At 44.7% G+C, this 17,166-nt stretch overlaps 1 protein-coding gene across 2 annotated transcripts; it reads left to right on the top strand.

The window, feature by feature from the left end:
• The first annotated feature begins 6,981 nt into the window (after window positions 1–6,981).
• On the top strand, window positions 6,982–16,933 carry gata6 (GATA binding protein 6). 2 transcript variants are annotated; one of them, XM_086129572.1, is made up of 8 exons: window positions 6,982–7,106; window positions 7,619–8,562; window positions 10,108–10,280; window positions 12,116–12,241; window positions 12,330–12,417; window positions 14,948–15,039; window positions 15,182–15,292; window positions 15,388–16,933. In XM_086129572.1, the coding sequence occupies exons 2-8, from the start codon at window positions 7,686–7,688 to the stop codon at window positions 15,394–15,396; spliced, it is 1,476 nt and encodes a 491-aa protein (XP_085985698.1). In that variant the 5' UTR covers window positions 6,982–7,106; window positions 7,619–7,685; the 3' UTR covers window positions 15,397–16,933. The 2 variants fall into 2 exon arrangements, with proteins under 2 accessions (XP_085985698.1, XP_085985697.1); XM_086129571.1 differs by having other exon boundaries at window positions 15,182–16,933.
• Window positions 16,934–17,166: the final 233 nt, after the last annotated feature.

Raw genomic sequence — 17,166 nt, 5'->3', positions numbered from 1 at the left:
CTAATTTTGGCGGTTCATTACAGACCGACTCAGCATAAAAGCAGGCAGTCTTTCCCATTTTCCAACTGCCTTGAACGCAACATCCTCATGTTAATCCCACTTGTGCAACTTTTTCATTCTTGTCACAAAAATCAGTGTGGACGTGACTTTACCTCACTGACGGGAGTAGACGAAAATGGCATCTTTTGTACTGGTCCCCAAAAAATGTTAATGTTGTGCTACGCGCTGCTGATATGTCCGTTGCGGTCTGTGTGTGTTACATGGCCTCGCAAAGTCAACACACACGCGCGTGCACGCGCATGCTCAGGCACACGCACACGCACACACACGACCGGCTGGTACCGGGACATTTTTGAGTCTGTGTCAGTCTATTCTCTTCCCAGCATGGGCAAACATGCCGTCAAGTTATTGGTATGGTACACACAGTGAGAGGGTGTAGACGAGGTCAAGCATTATTGAAGCAGGTAGAAGGCATAGAAGTCTATCGAACATATATCCTTCCATCCATCCATGCTGTGATCCACTTTATCCTCAAAAGGGTTGAGGGCATGCTAGAGCCTATCCTGGCTGATTTTGGGCAGCAGCCAGGGGACATATACCCTGAACCGGTTGCCAGTCAATCGCAGGGCACGCACAACCATTCGCGCTCATAATCACATCCAGTAGGAGTGGCAGCAGCACAGTTGTCAACTGGTTAGCGCGTCGGCCTCACAGTGCAGAGGTACAGGGTTCGATTCCAGTCCGAGTTTGCGTTGTTCTACCCGTGCCTGCGTGGGTTTTCTCTGGGTACATTCCAAAATTTTGCATGGTAGATTAATTGAATCCTCTAAATTGTCGCTGGGTTTGATTGTGAGCGCGAACGTGGAGTCCAAGGGTGCTTTGTGTCAGGGTGAAGCTCTCGCCGGCAGCCGACTGACGAGGAAGTCACACGGCATCGGTGACCTTCTCTTCTCAGACAAAACAAGCCACACAACATCCACGATGGAGACGCTGGCATGGAAACAAGAACACGCACACGCACACGCACGCACGTGGATATGTATCCGTCTACTCTGTGTGGGACCCTTTGACTTCTTCTTACTCTTTAAATCTCCTCCAAGTGGACAACTTCATAATCCTCATGCCAAGACTCATTCATACGATTACCACCAGCACTACTACCACTACGTCTACCCACTGTATGTCGTCTTCTACTATTGCTGCTACTAATAGGGCTGTTCACGTGGCAATTTTTACTCCGGTGTAGAGCGTTCACACATACAAAGTTATACCGGTGTAGCCCCTGAAAACAGCTTAAACCGGAGCAAATTTAACCCTGCTCAGGAGGTGGTTTAAAAATTTACTCCGGAGTAAATGCTACTTTGCAGGGCAGCACCGATATAAAATTGGATGTGTGAACGCTACAGGAGTAGAATCGCTACAACGCGTGAGAAGCGTTGATTGCATACGGGAATTGAATGCATTGCTTTCGTGCTCTGTTGGACCCCCGTCATCTTTCCTTTCTCTCTCTCATCCTTTGTATATTTATACAGTACATCTATATCTTTAAACCCATGTCATAAAAAGATGACTTTGAAAAAAGAAATCGTCCCTGCATTTCAAGCGCCGCCTGTTTGAATGATGTTGTTCACCAAAACAGCAGCACCTACCAGGCTGGTCTTGCAATTGACCGGCTCAGCAGTACTTTGCCGCCACCAGAGCGTGAGTACGTGAACGCATGAATCATGGAACCACGATGAGCGCTTTGAGTGTCCCGTTGTCCAGAAAAGCACTCACCATAATGTTTAAAAAAGCTGATGCATGATGATATATCTCAGGGTGCTCGGGTGTGTGCGCGGGTGAGAGGCACATACGACAGGCTTTGAGAGCATATGAGTAGATTTAACAGCGTTTAGTTTCCTTTTTAGGAGCATATCTGGGAAAACTTTAACCCTTTCAGGGACAGTGGTTGCTACAGTGGACGGCTTATCATGTTACCGGGTTACAGGTTATCATTATTGCTGCATGAATGGGTGAAGGGAGCACAGCAGTCGACTTCAGGGGTTTGCTTTACAACTTCAGTTGATTTCAAAGTATTGAGGTAACTTTCAAGAAGTATTTGCCTCGATTAAATTGAATTGAATTGATTCAGGAGTATTTGGCGAACTTTTAGAGAGCATACGAGTTGAGGGCTTAGTTTACTTTTAGGGAGCATTTCACTCGCTTTAAAAACAGGACTTTGCAGAAATAATCGTGCATAGGAGTACACGAACGCTTGGGCTGACGACACAACTGTATTTGAATGCTGCTCCACATGGTAGTAGTTGGAGAGCCGAGCATTTTTGCGAATCGATGTAAAAACGTTGAGAATCCACTGTGGGCGCAGCATGCCATCAAAGTTGGGGGATCGTGCGGGGGGAGGATTCTCCATGAGGAAGGGGAAGCAAGGGCCCATTTCATTTTATTCCCAATGGCTCGGTGGCCTGGAGCAGACACTCCCAAGGGACTTTTTTTTGGCCCATCCCCATGTTGAGGAGCACCAATCTTCATGTGATGCTTCCAAAGAAGCTTGTTTGGGCCTCCTTGAGCACTGCTGATACAGACCACGCGATAATGCCGACTTGTCATCAGAACAACATTCGCGCTTGGAGCTAAGTGAAAGGGTCAAAACGGTCTGGTGTCAGGCTGATATGACATCATGAGAACATGTGATAAACAACACACATACACGGACGCGCCATATAAGCGGGCAGGTGAGCCGGACGTCAGCGTGCGAGGCCCTCGACCGCGTGCCAAAGGTTGCGTTTACACCTGTCCTTTAATCATCTACCATTTCGCGGCAAAGCCCGGCCGCAGGCCTCCCATAGAACCTCCCACCATTCTTTGCCGCACGCAGGCCAAGAGGGCCCGCCGTCGCACCTATGCCGACGGTGTCAGGTGTTAAAATGCTGCTGCTGCTCCTGCTGCTGCTGCTCATCTTGCCGCTCCCATAAAAATAAAGAACAAATAGTTCCCTCAGCCAGGAAAGGTGGGGGTGGTAGAGGAGACGCTAAGAGGAAATGGAAGACGCAGGTGAACAATCCTAACTGTCAACTAACTGTTAAGTTTGACTTCACATAGATGATTCGATGCTGCACGCAGATGTCTGCACCACGGCCTTACTTCACACACACACACAGCATATATATATATATATATATATATACTGTATATACAGTATATAGTTATTTATTAATATAGAGTTATTTATTAATATATATAATAGAGTGTTTTTGGATATTTCTTCTGATTTTTTTTTACCTTAATTTTTTTTTTTTACTCATTATATAAAAAGTAATCAAGTGCATTTAGAAAGAAATAAGAATCCTATACTTTTTTGATTTTGGAATACACTAAACCAGTGGTGTCAAATTCAAGGCCCGGGGGCCAGATCAGGCCCGCCACATCATTTTATGTGGCCTGCGAAAGCAAATCATTGTGTCAACTTGGATGATCCTTGCTAAAATCTGCACCGAAATGTCAAACTGTCATGTGCAATAATGTTGAGATTTTGCAAGAAATGTATTACCCTCTTTACATTCACTTGAACAATAATTGAGCAAACACCAAATAGTTGACTTGTCATCCATCAATTTGTTGTGTACAAGTAATTATATGATTTGATGATGAAACATTTATTCAGTTTCACTGTGGTAACGGCCCTCCGAGGGAAGATGTCACTCCACAGTGGTCCGTGACAAAAATGAGTTTGACACCCCTGCATTAAGGCATGCATGATTAATGTATGCATACAAATAGTAATAGAAATAAATAGACAATTGGGAGTTTTTCTTCTAATTATGGGGAGATTTTTAAATCAACACGTGTCTCGTTTCTTTTAAATAAAACTTTCACTTGAATTATAATCCACCAAATTAGTTTAAAAAAATAATACATGAATAGTGATACTAACAATTTTCATGATACTAGCAAATACTTGCCTTTAAATATGACTCTACTTTTTGTGCAATTTTAAGTTAAATGTTATCTGGTGAAAATAAAGAGAACATTTTTCAGCTCACCTCACATGACAGTGATTTTCATCAGCTCAACCTTCGCAGGGCTCTGTCTGTCCACACACCAAACGATAAGATTTGTTCCTGTTTGATCAGAATCGTGTATTTATTCATTTATATTTCTCTTCTCGTCTTTTTTTCTGCTAAGGGTTGATCTACCTCATGAAAGTGCATTGACACGATCATCATCATCATCATCATCATCTCCTGCGTGTGTTTGTGAGTGTGTGTGTGTGTGCGCGTGCGTGTGTGTGATCTTGAAAACGGATGATTGTTATGATTATCGCACTTTTATCTCATTGTTCTGGATGCTGGCGAGTGTTTTGTCTCCTCCTCAATGTGAGATTGTATATTCGTAATCTCCACATTATAAAGATTAACGAGTGTTTAAGACACACACGCGCGCGCGCGCGCACATTTACTCATCACTACTGTTGGATCCTTAATTTGTGTCCTTTTTGTGGCTATATGTGCATTCAAAGTATCTGCCTTGTGTTTATGTATGAGCTCAAGAATGCACAAAGTTATAATTCCCTCAATTGTGATGAAAATGGATGCCAAGCAATTGATTATTTCTTCTCTTTTGAACCTTTTCGTCTCTCATATGAAGTATATGCATTTCTAAGGGTGCAGTGCGTACCATTACACATAAATGGACATGTCCGTATGTCTATGCATAGTCATAAATGAATACACACACATTTAAATCGAATGTGAATGATATGAATGGTGTGTTGGATTTGATCTGGAGACATGCAGGGGCGCCGCGGGGTCGCCCCTCGTCACGGCCACCACGTGTCACACGGCAGCTTGGAAAAAAAAACACCGCCACCTCATTCATCAAGTCTGCTGCTGTTCTTAACGCGCGCGCGTCTATGTATAAATAAAGCTCGGTGCATGTTGGGTCAACATGATACCAGGTCGAGTGTGACGTCATAGAACAAACACTCGCGTGGAGCGCTTGAGAAGTAGACGTTGGGCATTACAAACTGCAACGTTTCTGAGAATGTTTATACATTTACATTATTGTTACGCGGACGCTTATTTTGTTTAGAAAAACACACATCAACAAGTACATGTTGTTATAAGACACATCAACATTTTCCTCTCAAAGTGATCCCCGTCTATCGCGGATCAGTCGAGATTTTTCTCGGCAGCTAATAAGATTCAAAATAAAAGCAGACTCTTGTTATGATCGTCGTATATGTTTCAGTGTCATGTGCTGACTTGGATGACGTCTACTGTATTTCGTTTGTCCATTCATGGCCCCAATCGGACCCCCGCGTGCAGCCAGCCTTTATCTTCTCTTGAGGTCCACTCGGCTGCCATTCGAAGTCTGAAACGATGATGCTCGTGCTCCTGCATACAGTGAGACACTCGGCTACTTTAGGATGATTATCATCACGTCTGCTTGAACGCATCTTGGTGTGGGAGTTCAGGCACTGGTGTGACTTTGCTTGGCGTCTGAGTGGGGTCGTCATGTTGTCCCGATTACTTTGGGGGGGCACCACGTGTGAGAGCGTTAACACGATTACAGGGGAAGAATAAACAACACGCACACACACATACACATACACACACACACACGCACGCACGCACACACACACACACGCACGCACGCACGCACACACACACACACCCACACACACCTTGGCGACCGGCTAGATTCGGTTTGACACCCCTGTGCGTGCCTGCGTGCGCGCGACCTTTTGATCATCTCGATGTTGATTGTTGCTTGTGCGCATGCGTCAAGCAGCCTCTCACTCGCTTGTTGAATAAACGAATTAGCTCGCGGGGATTTATTGATCACCGGCATGCAATCAAAAACAACAGAAAGCCACGAGTCAGCCCCTTGACGAGCGGAAATGTACTAATTTCAAAACAAATGTTTAAATCAATGTGACCGATGTGGCTGATTATGTGTTTTTTTTTCCTTCATTTATTTTGCATACAATTGTTTTCATCAAGTGATAAGCATACGGGGGAGGACGTCACTTGTGTCTGGATTAGTCCTGCGCGCAATAATCACATTGATTAAAACAAGCCTTTCTGCTTTCAGGAAAAAATTGGGCCATCAAGATCATGTCCCACAAGCAGCATTTTGGAGATTTTTGCTCATTCTGTCATTCGAAGTTGCTCTCAGAATACCTGCAAGCCGTGCATTGAGAATAATCACAATGCAGTGCATTTAAATATGGGAGATTTTAGTTTTCGACTTTTAGTTTTCAAATCGGCTTACAATTTTGTCATAGTAAATAATAAATAATCAACATCAACATTACAAATTATGAAAAATAATGTTTTATTAAAAATACACAACTAAAGATTGTAAAATGAACCAAAACCTCATCAAATGCTGTTACAAGAAATAGAACATGATATGGTGAAAAATGTTATTTAAAAATACATTAAAATATGTTAAATGGTGAGAAATAAAAACAAAAGTGTTATAATAGAGAAAATACATACAGTATTTTTCAAATGCAAATTATCGTACGAGAGTTAAATGAAAGTTGTATAAATGAAATATAGAGAAACAAAAACAAATGTCAATTTTCTTTTCTTTTAACCTGTAAAGCTCTTTACTTGTTTTGAAGGTTCCAAAAAGAGTCTCGATTATTAGCAATATCACAGCAGCAGATTCTCTCTCTCTCTCTCTATATATCTCTAGATAGACACACACACACACACACACACATTCAAGAACTTTCCACGGGAATGCAAAGACAACACAGAACATTAATGCTCAATTTGAACACTGCCAGGTCAAACGAAATTTTATTTTCAGAGCAATGAAGAGAGGCCAAAAAGTGCGAATTAAGTGTCCTTGCGTGTAGGGTGAGCGTGATTGGATGACGCCAAGGAGGCGGGCACGCCCCTGTGCCGTGACCACTCCCCATGTGGCGTCAGACCCCGCCCCCTGTCGAACCAGGTCGCTGCTCCCGGACTGTGAGCTGCATTGGTGCTGCTCAGCGAGCAGGAAGGCAAGCAGCGCGACGCTCGCTCCTCTCCGAGAAACTCTGCGCGTGAGTGTGCGCGTGCGCGCGACACCTATGGCACACCACTGAGCAGGTACGTGGGCACCCTGCCGCCCCCCACTCCTCCCACCCAGTCCCTGAAAGAAAAAAAAGAAAGAAAAAAGTCCTCGTTGTCTTATCTGCTTCTTATCAAACGTTTCTGCTGGGCGTATGCGTGCGGAAGAAATGCGGCATTGCTTGTTGTGCGCTTTGTTCTTTTCGAGATGAATTGACAGCCGATTTACCGAGCTGGTGTGCATCTATTACATGTGTTAATATGAAGTGTTTGCAGTTCTACCGTGCTACCGAAAAATACCGGCCAGTGTGGAAATGGTCAAATTTCGCTTCGGATTTGGCAGTGGGATGTCCTCTCCCCACTCACGTTTGCTGCCTATTTTTGCGGCGTTTATTCCTCTGTCATATCGGAGTTATCTAACTTGAAAGAACAAATTGGGTATGCGGAGTTAAACAGATGTGCAGGGAACAAACGAGAAAAGAAAAGTCCACAACGCTTGACCCACCTGAAGCGACGTGTCTGACGATCATTTGTCTGCCTGGCTTTCGCAGGGCCAACGAGTCGCTGGCTTCTTTTCCTCCTTCTGCCCCCCCAAGGGTGTATGGGAAGTGCTCCTGGATGGACCTGGGCGAGAGCGGCTGGTCCATGGTCAAGCGAGAGGCATCCAGTAGCCCAGGGTCACCGGCCGAGCCGAGCTACCTGCAGCCCGGTGACAGCCGGCGGAGCGGCGGCGCCCACAGCCCGGACGAACTGAGGACTCCCCCGGGCGACCTGGACGTGCTGCAGGGCGCCAGAACACTCCACCCTTACGCCCACTTCGGAGCCCACGGCAACCCGCTGCAGAGCTCCGGCGGCGAGGACGTTCCGCTCTTCGCGGATCTGGACCAGGGCGGCAAGCTGGTCCTGTCGGGCGGCTCGCACAAGGCAGGCCTGCTGGTGGACCCGTCGGACATGTACCAGAGCCTGGCTATCGCCGCGGCCCAGAGCCAGGCCGGATACGAATCGTCCTCGGGGGGCGCTTACATGCACTCCAACCCCAACTCCCCCGTGTACGTGACCAGCTCGCGGGTAGGCTCCATGATCCCGAGCCTGTCGTACCTGCAAGGTGGCGGCTCGGCGCAGCCCGGCCACGCCCACGCCGTCTCCGGCCACTCGGTGTGGTCCCAACCGGCACCGGAGAGCCCGTCCTACGGCGCCGGCAGCCCGCACGCCGCGTCGGGCCGCTTTCATTACCCGCCCAGCCCACCCGCGAGCAACGGCACGAGCCGCGACGTCGGCTACGGCAACGCGCTGAACGCGGCCAACCGGGCCGAGCAGTACGGGCTCCCGAGACCGCTCGGCGGGGGCTACCCGCCTGCCTACTCGCCCTACGTGACCCCGCCTCTGCCGCAGCTGCCGCAGCTGCCGTCGCCCTGGACCGGCGGGCCCTTCGACAACGGCGTGCTACATACCTTGCAGAGCAGGGCCGCGCCCTTGATCCGGGGCCCCAACGGAGGTAAACTTGGCAAGCCTCGCCGTGTGCCCCTTCATTGCATACGAACGCCCGCCACCTTCGCTAGCGAAAGTGACCGCATCACTCTATTAAGCGAAATAGATGTACTTCAACGATTTGGACATATGGTATGCGTAAAACCCCACTTAAGACAAAGCATAACTTGTTCATTTAGTTGCCTTATGTTAAGTTTGGCCTAAAAACGCCAGGTTAAATCAAAACAAACAAAACACGCACACACACAAAAAAGAAACTGTATGCCATGGTAGGACACTCATTTGTCCTTTTGTGAGCACAAAAACAATTACACTAGCAGGCGAAACCGGGACAAATAACCCCTTGTTCCGCACCGTTCATTTCCTGTCCAGTTTGCCATGGAAGTGGTCGTTTGAAGGCCAAATATTCAAGATCACAAGTAACTATTTTTGTTTTCCATTTTGAGTGCGTCAAACACTAATTTGTTTGCGGCAAACCTAAAACTGACCAGCAAGCCTTTTTCGTCACTCATCGAACACGTTTATTTGGTCCACTTTCAGCCCCCCAAAAATATATGCTGAATTTGCTGTTATAGCGCACCCATTTGTCATTTTCCGTGAGTAAAACACAATTCCCTTTTCATCAAAATACTGCTCGTAATCCCCGCTTTTCTCTGATTGAACATGCTTTCTGTTAAGGATGACCTGAAAACGGCAATTTCAGGACACTTGCTGAAAAATGTATTTTCAATAATCCTTCACAATTTAGTTAAGGCTCTGCGGTGAAGGTTGATCTAAAAAGGTTTAAAGTCCCTGCATTTTCAAATCTATGATGTGTTTTATAAGATGCCTTAAACCATCGTACAAATCAAAGTGAACAATCCTTAAATTAAACCTTTTCTGTTCAATTTTTGCTGACATATGCACGCGGTAAATTTCAACTAAATGATGACTTTGCTGCAAAAGCGAAAATAAATGCTGCAATTGAATCCAACATATGCTCCAAATAAACAAGGCACGGATTGTGACATTTTCCTAAACATTCATCATTGTGCCAAGCTTGAGTAGTGGAAAAAAAAATATTCGCCCATCACGAAGGGGAGACTTTGGAGTCTTACCTAAAAATGCAAACCGTCATACATTTATTCTGAATACACACACGCACGCGCACACGCAATATAACAAGATACGATGGTACAGTTGGGGCGTGAAAAATGTACATGTGTAAATGTTAAATGACTGTTGCTCATCGCCAAATGACAAAATCTTCTCTCGACATTGAGCGAAATATAAACTGGAACCCCAAATACTTGACATGCGTTCGTCCGTCGTGCGTGTTTCAAATGTTATTACTTTTGTGCGTAAAAACAATCGTGCCTGACTGTGCCCAAATTGAAAAAGAATAAATAACCATCGTTTCGATGACGAAATTACTAAAACATGACATTTTTATTCAGGATGATTTTACAAAGATGGACCTGCGGTTCACAGTTCGCCTTTTAACGTGCTTAAAATAAGCCATGCCTTTATTTAAAGACGCGTGCTCGTGTGTGTGTGTGTGTATACATCCCAGTTTCAGATCTGCTGGATGACATGTGTGAGAGCAGGGAGTGCGTCAACTGCGGCTCCATCTCCACGCCGTTGTGGAGGCGCGACGGCACCGGCCACTTCCTGTGCAACGCCTGCGGCCTCTACAGCAAGATGAACGGCCTCAGCAGGCCGCTCATCAAGCCGCACAAGCGCACCGTAAGTTCTCGCCTCTCGCTTTAGTACCCACGCACTCCCAGCCCACCCCTTTGGGCAAACCCGCAAAAGCCCAACCAGAACGTTGCCTTGGCAAGGATGCTTATGCCTAGCTTTGAATAATCTCGTGTTGGGAAAGCTTCCTCATATTATCACGCTCTGCTCCGATGCAAACAACAAAAATATGTAATAAATAATAAATACATATAATGTAAAAGGAACGCCACTTTGGAGCCATCGACGATATGTCAGCGACGGTGCTCACCCGTATTCAGCCTACACGTGTTTGGTAAAACAACAACATTCAACGTACATATATTTTTCTGGGCCCGTTGCAATCACTCGGCAATTTCCAGCGGAAAAAAAAAATACATCGATTCAATAATTGTAATGAATTCAAATTGAGAAAGGATGGAATGCATACCTGTCAACTCATACGGTTTAGCCATAGTTCATACGGATTTTGTGGTGAATCTTACGTATATGGCCGTATCGCACAAATCATACGGATTCTGAACATTTCCGGGTTTTTTTTTTTCACCAACTCCAAATGATTTGGAGTTGGTGAAAAAAAGTAACGCAGGAATACAACTCTGAACGCAGTAATGCCACTAAGTAGAATGATGATTAGACATTAACCAGACATTGTATTATGGAGATCTACAATAAATATCATTGAACATTTCGTGGTTTTTCTCTGCCGTTATTTTAACATATTATAAAATGCTTTGGTATGTTATGAGGATTTTTTTTTGCTCTTTATAAGGATTTTTTTGGTAGTTTATACAGGTTGGCGCTCCGAAAAGTTGACAGGTATGGGAATGACGTCGTTAAGTTTTTACGCAGGACTTTAACGCGCCGAGAAATGACATTCTAGCTCCTGTATTGTTGAAACAAAACTCACATTGTCGTATTTTGTTCGTTCTCTTAAAAAAGTAATCGTAACATTAATAAAGGTTCTCCCCAAATGTGTTTCTTTGGCTGTACGCGAAGAGCAAACGCTTTTAGGGTAATATTTCCCAGCCTCGGTCCTATTCGAACCAACCGTATAATTAGCACCAAAAGCCTGTTTGGTGTTACTCTAAATATACAGTATGATCTAAAGCAGTGATTCCCAACGATCGTGCCGGGGCACATTAATGTGCGGTGAGAGCGCTAACGGTTTGCCCCTGGGAAATAATCACAGTTGACTGAATTGGTGAGAAAATGATTTATTAATAACAAATAATGCATATTTGTCCGTCTATCAATGCCAGCAAACTTATAGTGGCAGAAAGAACAAATCAAAGATCTTGTCTCAGATCACAAAAAGTATGAAATTGACATCATCTTTTTGTGACAATTTTGTTTGACGGTATGTAGTTTCTAAGGAACAGAAGCGCCGCTCAAGGGACGGAGCCAGGGAATCTTAAGAACAAGGATTGCAAAGTGGAACATCGAAAAACATTGTTGGTGTGTGTGTGGGTGTGGGGGGGGGGGGGTACAAGACTGCGCATATTTTTGCAAATTCCAGTTTTTCATATTTATCATCGTCAAAAAACTGTCGTGTATGCGTGACTCGTTAGAATATCATTTTTCAATAGCAATCTAATTCAAGAAGTCCGATCAAAGCGTCTTTTTTGCAATCGTGGTGCCGTTACGCGCGAACAAAGTCACATTTGGATTCAATGGAGCATTCATTATTGCCAGGAAACGACTTGCGTGTGCCACGCGTGGTTAAATTAGGGGGGGGGGGGGCGGAGTAGGGGTCGTGCACTTTCCAAGCCGGTGACACGCAGTAGCTCAATCAGTGTTAAAAAGGCCTCGATGTGAATGAATTCACCCCCCTTTCGTTGCAGTCGACGTCCCGCAGGATCGGCTTGTCGTGCGCCAACTGTCAGACGAGCACTACGACGCTGTGGCGCAGGAACGCCGAAGGGGAGCCCGTGTGCAACGCCTGTGGCCTCTACACTAAATTACACGGGGTCAGTTCGCCGCCGGTGGCTATTCTCGTCGCGCTCGTCACACGTCATCTAACCGCGCGTGTACGCGTGCACGCGTGCATGTGCGCAGGTACCTCGGCCGCTGGCGATGAAGAAAGAAGGCATCCAGACGAGAAAAAGAAAACCCAAAACACTGAATAAAACCAAGGGGGGCTCAGGTGAGTGAGGGTTTTTCTTTTGTTTCTACATCAGGCCCACGTCAACGCCACAATGACCTAATGCTGTTTTTCCAGATTGAAAAATAAAAATAAAATGGGCGAATCCACATTTCAAGGCAAGAAACATAAATACCGAAATGTGTGAAGCTTAGCTGTTGTAAAAATTGGCTTTCCCGCATTTCACAACAAAGAAATAAGAGTTGGCACAACTGTTGTCTCTCGTAGACTTGAAGATATAAATAAAAACTCAGCTTTGTTGTGCTAACATTGTTGCATGAACGTCAATAATTAACATTTTTAAGTCGTTCCAAACTAAATTACTGTTTTACCACCTAGTACCCCAAAAACACAAATTGTGTGCATATGTGTTTTTTAATGTATTTTTGGTGAATAGTCCATAAAATAAGACTTTTGATTCTTGTACTATTAATTCTTGTAAAATGACAACTTTTCTCATCAAGTTACCATTTTATTTGTGTAAATCCCATTTTGCAATCACACAACAGATTTACAGAATTTGTTGCAGAATTGTTTAATCGCTGGGCTACTTGGTTTCATTCCCAGCAAAAAGACTTTGGTCCACGCAAAACTTGTGACTTCATTCTTGTAATCATGTAATTCATCACAATATCACAACTTCATTTGACTGAATTGCCGCACATAATTACAACTTTGCTCTTGTATACCTATGACTTTTTTTTCGTAATTCATGAGGCTTTATTCTTGGAAAAAAAATCTTGGAAATGACAAGTTTATTATCCTTACTTTTATTGCAATATTATGCCCACTCGTACACTAATACACATTCTTAGGTCCTCATTTAGTGGAAATGTGTTAAATAATTTAGTACAGCGGCTGCTCCACTTCAAGGTGACTCGACTTATGTACTAAGCCAATTTTTTTGTTTTCCTTTATGCCTTTTGGGCTGACAACAGTAATGCAAACAAACCTATGACTTTATCACTTCAATTCTTCATGTTTCATATGTCAGCATGCGGACTGCACTTCTTCAGCACGGCACTCGTCAAGACATTGTACAAATAAATAAATATACAGTGGAACTTTGATTTTAACAGACAACAAAAACAGTTTCCATTCCGCTCCAAACGCCCTTTGGTCAGTACTTTTCAAAGTCTGTTCCTTCAGGAATTACACTACCAAACGGCACCATTATCAGACACGACTGCTCACGTGTTTCCTGCTTGCGCTGCTCTCTCATTGTCGGAGATAAACTGACTTCACAGTAGACTAGAGCAGGCTAAAAAGTGCGCCAATGTGGCGGCCATGTTGGCAGAGGTTGACTTTGCCATCAAAACAATAGTTATTTGCACATTTGTGAGATGCGTCCTCGAAAGGCCGAATTTGAAGGCCACATGACTCAACTTAGACTGCACCTCGACCGCACACCAAATTTACTCAGCCTTCGACTCTAACCTTCAAATCCGGCCTTTGTTCCCATGGAGACGAGCCCTGAGCGAAGGCTGCTTCGGAGCACACTTTTGTAGCGTACATTGCTCCGCTCTACTCCCTCTTTGCTTCACTTCAACGTCTCTTCTCCGATCTGAGTACGTTGCCGCCATCTTGCGACGACATGCAAGTGAGAGTCGCCAGGCCTGTCCGAATGGGCTACACCTTATGCGGTCCACGGAGGCTACACGAGGAGGAGCCCTCGAAGGACCTAGCCCGCGAAGGGTCCTCGGGCATGCAGCCCATGAATTTAAGCACAGCTTATAATTGGACAGATATGGCAGCGATGTTAGCAGGAGAGAGAGAGTCCCTCTAAATGTAATGGAGCATTGACGTTAGCTTAGCATTTGCCATGGACATGTAGCGTAGGGACCATGTTGGATTGAACTATTTATATCCATGGCTGTTTCATTTAATAGATCGAGTAGTGTACACAAAAGTCAATTATATTTTTATATATTCTATATTTTTGGGACAGCACACAGTTGTTTTTTTGTAAAGCCCTTATATTTGGCATCCAATTGTGATGGGGGTGGAAAAAAGAGAGCGCTAACATGGTGGCTCATTTGCGAAGGACCAACAAGTTGAGTGTGGGTAAACATTAAAACTTTTCAAACATCCCCCCACACCCCCAAAATAATAACTGTGCTGGGCTGGGTATTTTTAAGCTATGAAAAAAAGTGCAATCAGTTTATTGGGTGTTCTTGGGCCACCAAAAAGTACTCTGATGTCACAAACAATCGGCTCTAACGAATGAGGCCTTACCCCAGTAAGTTCGTGAAGTGGAGATTCCACTGTGTACATACAAAAATAAAAGCTACCGACCAAAATAAAGCAGTTTTTGCAATTTGGAAAGTGCATCTGACTACATTGCGATCCCGACAGCAAACACATGATAAAAGAAAAATGAAAAAACATACGCATGAGCCTTAAAAATGTAAATGTCCTCGTATTGGACTTTGTGTGCATCATGAAGTAGCCAGTGAGTGTATTTGCCATCATTTAAAGAAAACACACGCGCGCACACACAAATAATATATTGTTGTCATGTTTGGATTTGTAGGAAGTAGCAACTCTGTCGCCATGACGCCCACGTCCACCTCTTCATCCAATTCGGAAGACTGCTCGAAAACCAGCTCTCCTTCCACGCAAGTGGTACGTATTCAAATGATTGCTTGATTTCTGCTTCCCGTTTATTTCCAAACCGTAAATGAAGTCACCCAGGCAACATGAATCACATCGCGACTCCTTCCGAGTAGCTGTGCATTGTTGTTTCACGGTGAACTCGCTGCCGCAGGTCAGCTCGTCGGCGCTGCCAGCCTCGGGGGACGGCTCCGTGCTCAAGTACCCCGGCTCGGACGGTCTGTACGGCGCCGTGGGCCTGGCGCAGAGCAGCGACGTGGGCTCGGTGAGGGGCGAGCCCTGGTGCCCCATGGCATTGGCCTGAGAGAGAGGAACCCCCGTGGAAATACTCACGCTTCGTTTCATTCTTGGCTCATGTAGCACAGCTGACAAAGAAGGACCGCCTGCGGAACATTCCCGGCAAGCGTCGAATCGCTGGATTTTGGAGTCCGGATTGACAGTTTTGAGAGCGGGATGGCGCTCTGTCGGATGCTTTTGCGGACCTACGTGCCTGTCCCTCCAAGAAGCCCCACGAGTGTGACGTTTCCTAAGAAGAGCCCCTCCCCCCAAAGTGTACAGAATGGATTTCCTCTCCAAGCATTTGGATACTCGGAGACCTTTTTGGGGTTTTTTTTTTCTTCCTTTTTCACAACTGGAATCACCACGCCTCAAGAATCAAAAGAAAATAATATTTATAAATCTCCCATTGTTGAGAAGATGATTGTAATAAAGTGATGGCTATAGAATAGACGCTCCAACCTTTCCCATGTCTTTTTTTTTTCCACCCGAGAGCGGTGACTGTCTTTGGTTCAAACAGGGTTTCGCCGATGTATGTCGTCGATTTGATATTGTGGGATTGTGTTCTAAACGCAATGCAAATAATACCGCTTTAAGGTACTCTTGACATCATTAAAAACAAACGCACTCAGGCTCAGAATGGTGAAAAGAAAAGTTAGGCTAAACTGCATTCATAAATCAATTATATACAGTAGAGCCCCAAATACTGGTGGTTCAGCACCTATTTGTGGATTTCTTTTCCAATATTTAAAACATTTATTTATATGCCACCCACCCCCACACATATTCCCATTTTCATGGTAACCACATCTTAGAGTTTGAATTTTTTTTTCTTTTTTTGGAAGAATAATTTGGGGTTTAACAAAATAATTTCAATGGCCGTCAAGTATACATGAATGTTCACTAATCCTGCGCAAACAGCAGAGCTCCACTCGATGTATTTTACCAGGCTGCACGGTGGACTTTTGGTTAGCGGCTCTGGCTCACAGTTGAGAGGATCTTGGGTTGAATGAGGGCCTGGCTGAGTTAATCACAACCAATATTAGCTCTTTTCAAATCTGGAATTTCTTTGGGTGGGGGGTGAGGGGGTTCAACCCTTTCATGCACCCTGTAGTCTTGATAAGATGATAAGCTGTCCACTGTAGTAACCGCTGTCCCTGAAAGGCTTAAACCGATTTTTGTACAAAATAGATTTTTCATTCTTTTTTTTTTAACACATTAGCACACAGGCGTCAAACTCAGCCGCTGCATCATTTAACATGGCCCGTGAAAGCAAATCATGTGCATTGAGTTACTTGCTAATTTTTTTTTTTTTAATTAAAAAAAATTTCAAAACAAGTTATCAATTTGTGAGATAAGCAGAGGATGGATGGATGTAATATGAGATGATCATGCATTTATTTGGGTTCATAGACATGATGGCCCTCCGTAACACAAATGTGGCCCGTTACAAGAGGTTTGACACTCATGAAGACAAAGATAATGACGTGCCAACACCCCCTAAAAATTGTCTGATTTTTGCCCATTTTTGTTTATGTTGTAAAGTTAAACAAATATGAAAGGATAAAGTGTTCTTAAACAGTAACATGTCCAATAGCTTTTTGGCTGTAAGTGTTCAGGGACCCCCCCCCCCCCCCAAAAAAAAAGATTTGAATCATTCTACATATCTTTGAATTAATCGGGCAACTAATCGATCGTCGGAATCATACTCTGCCAAACATCGGCACCGATTATCCCTAGTTTGAATCTTTTCATGACCTTGTGGTGTGTTTGCCTTTGTGATGAGCGGGCGACCAGTCCAGGTTGTCCCCCCGCTTGGTGAGCCCAACTGTGAGGCGCGATCGACGCCAGCTGATACACAAG

Source organism: Hippocampus guttulatus, chromosome 14 (assembly GCF_054856545.1).
Source record: "Hippocampus guttulatus isolate MCC_2025c chromosome 14, RoL_Hgut_1.0, whole genome shotgun sequence".
Classification (NCBI taxonomy): domain Eukaryota; kingdom Metazoa; phylum Chordata; class Actinopteri; order Syngnathiformes; family Syngnathidae; genus Hippocampus; species Hippocampus guttulatus.
This window is presented reverse-complemented; position numbering and strand designations above follow the sequence as displayed.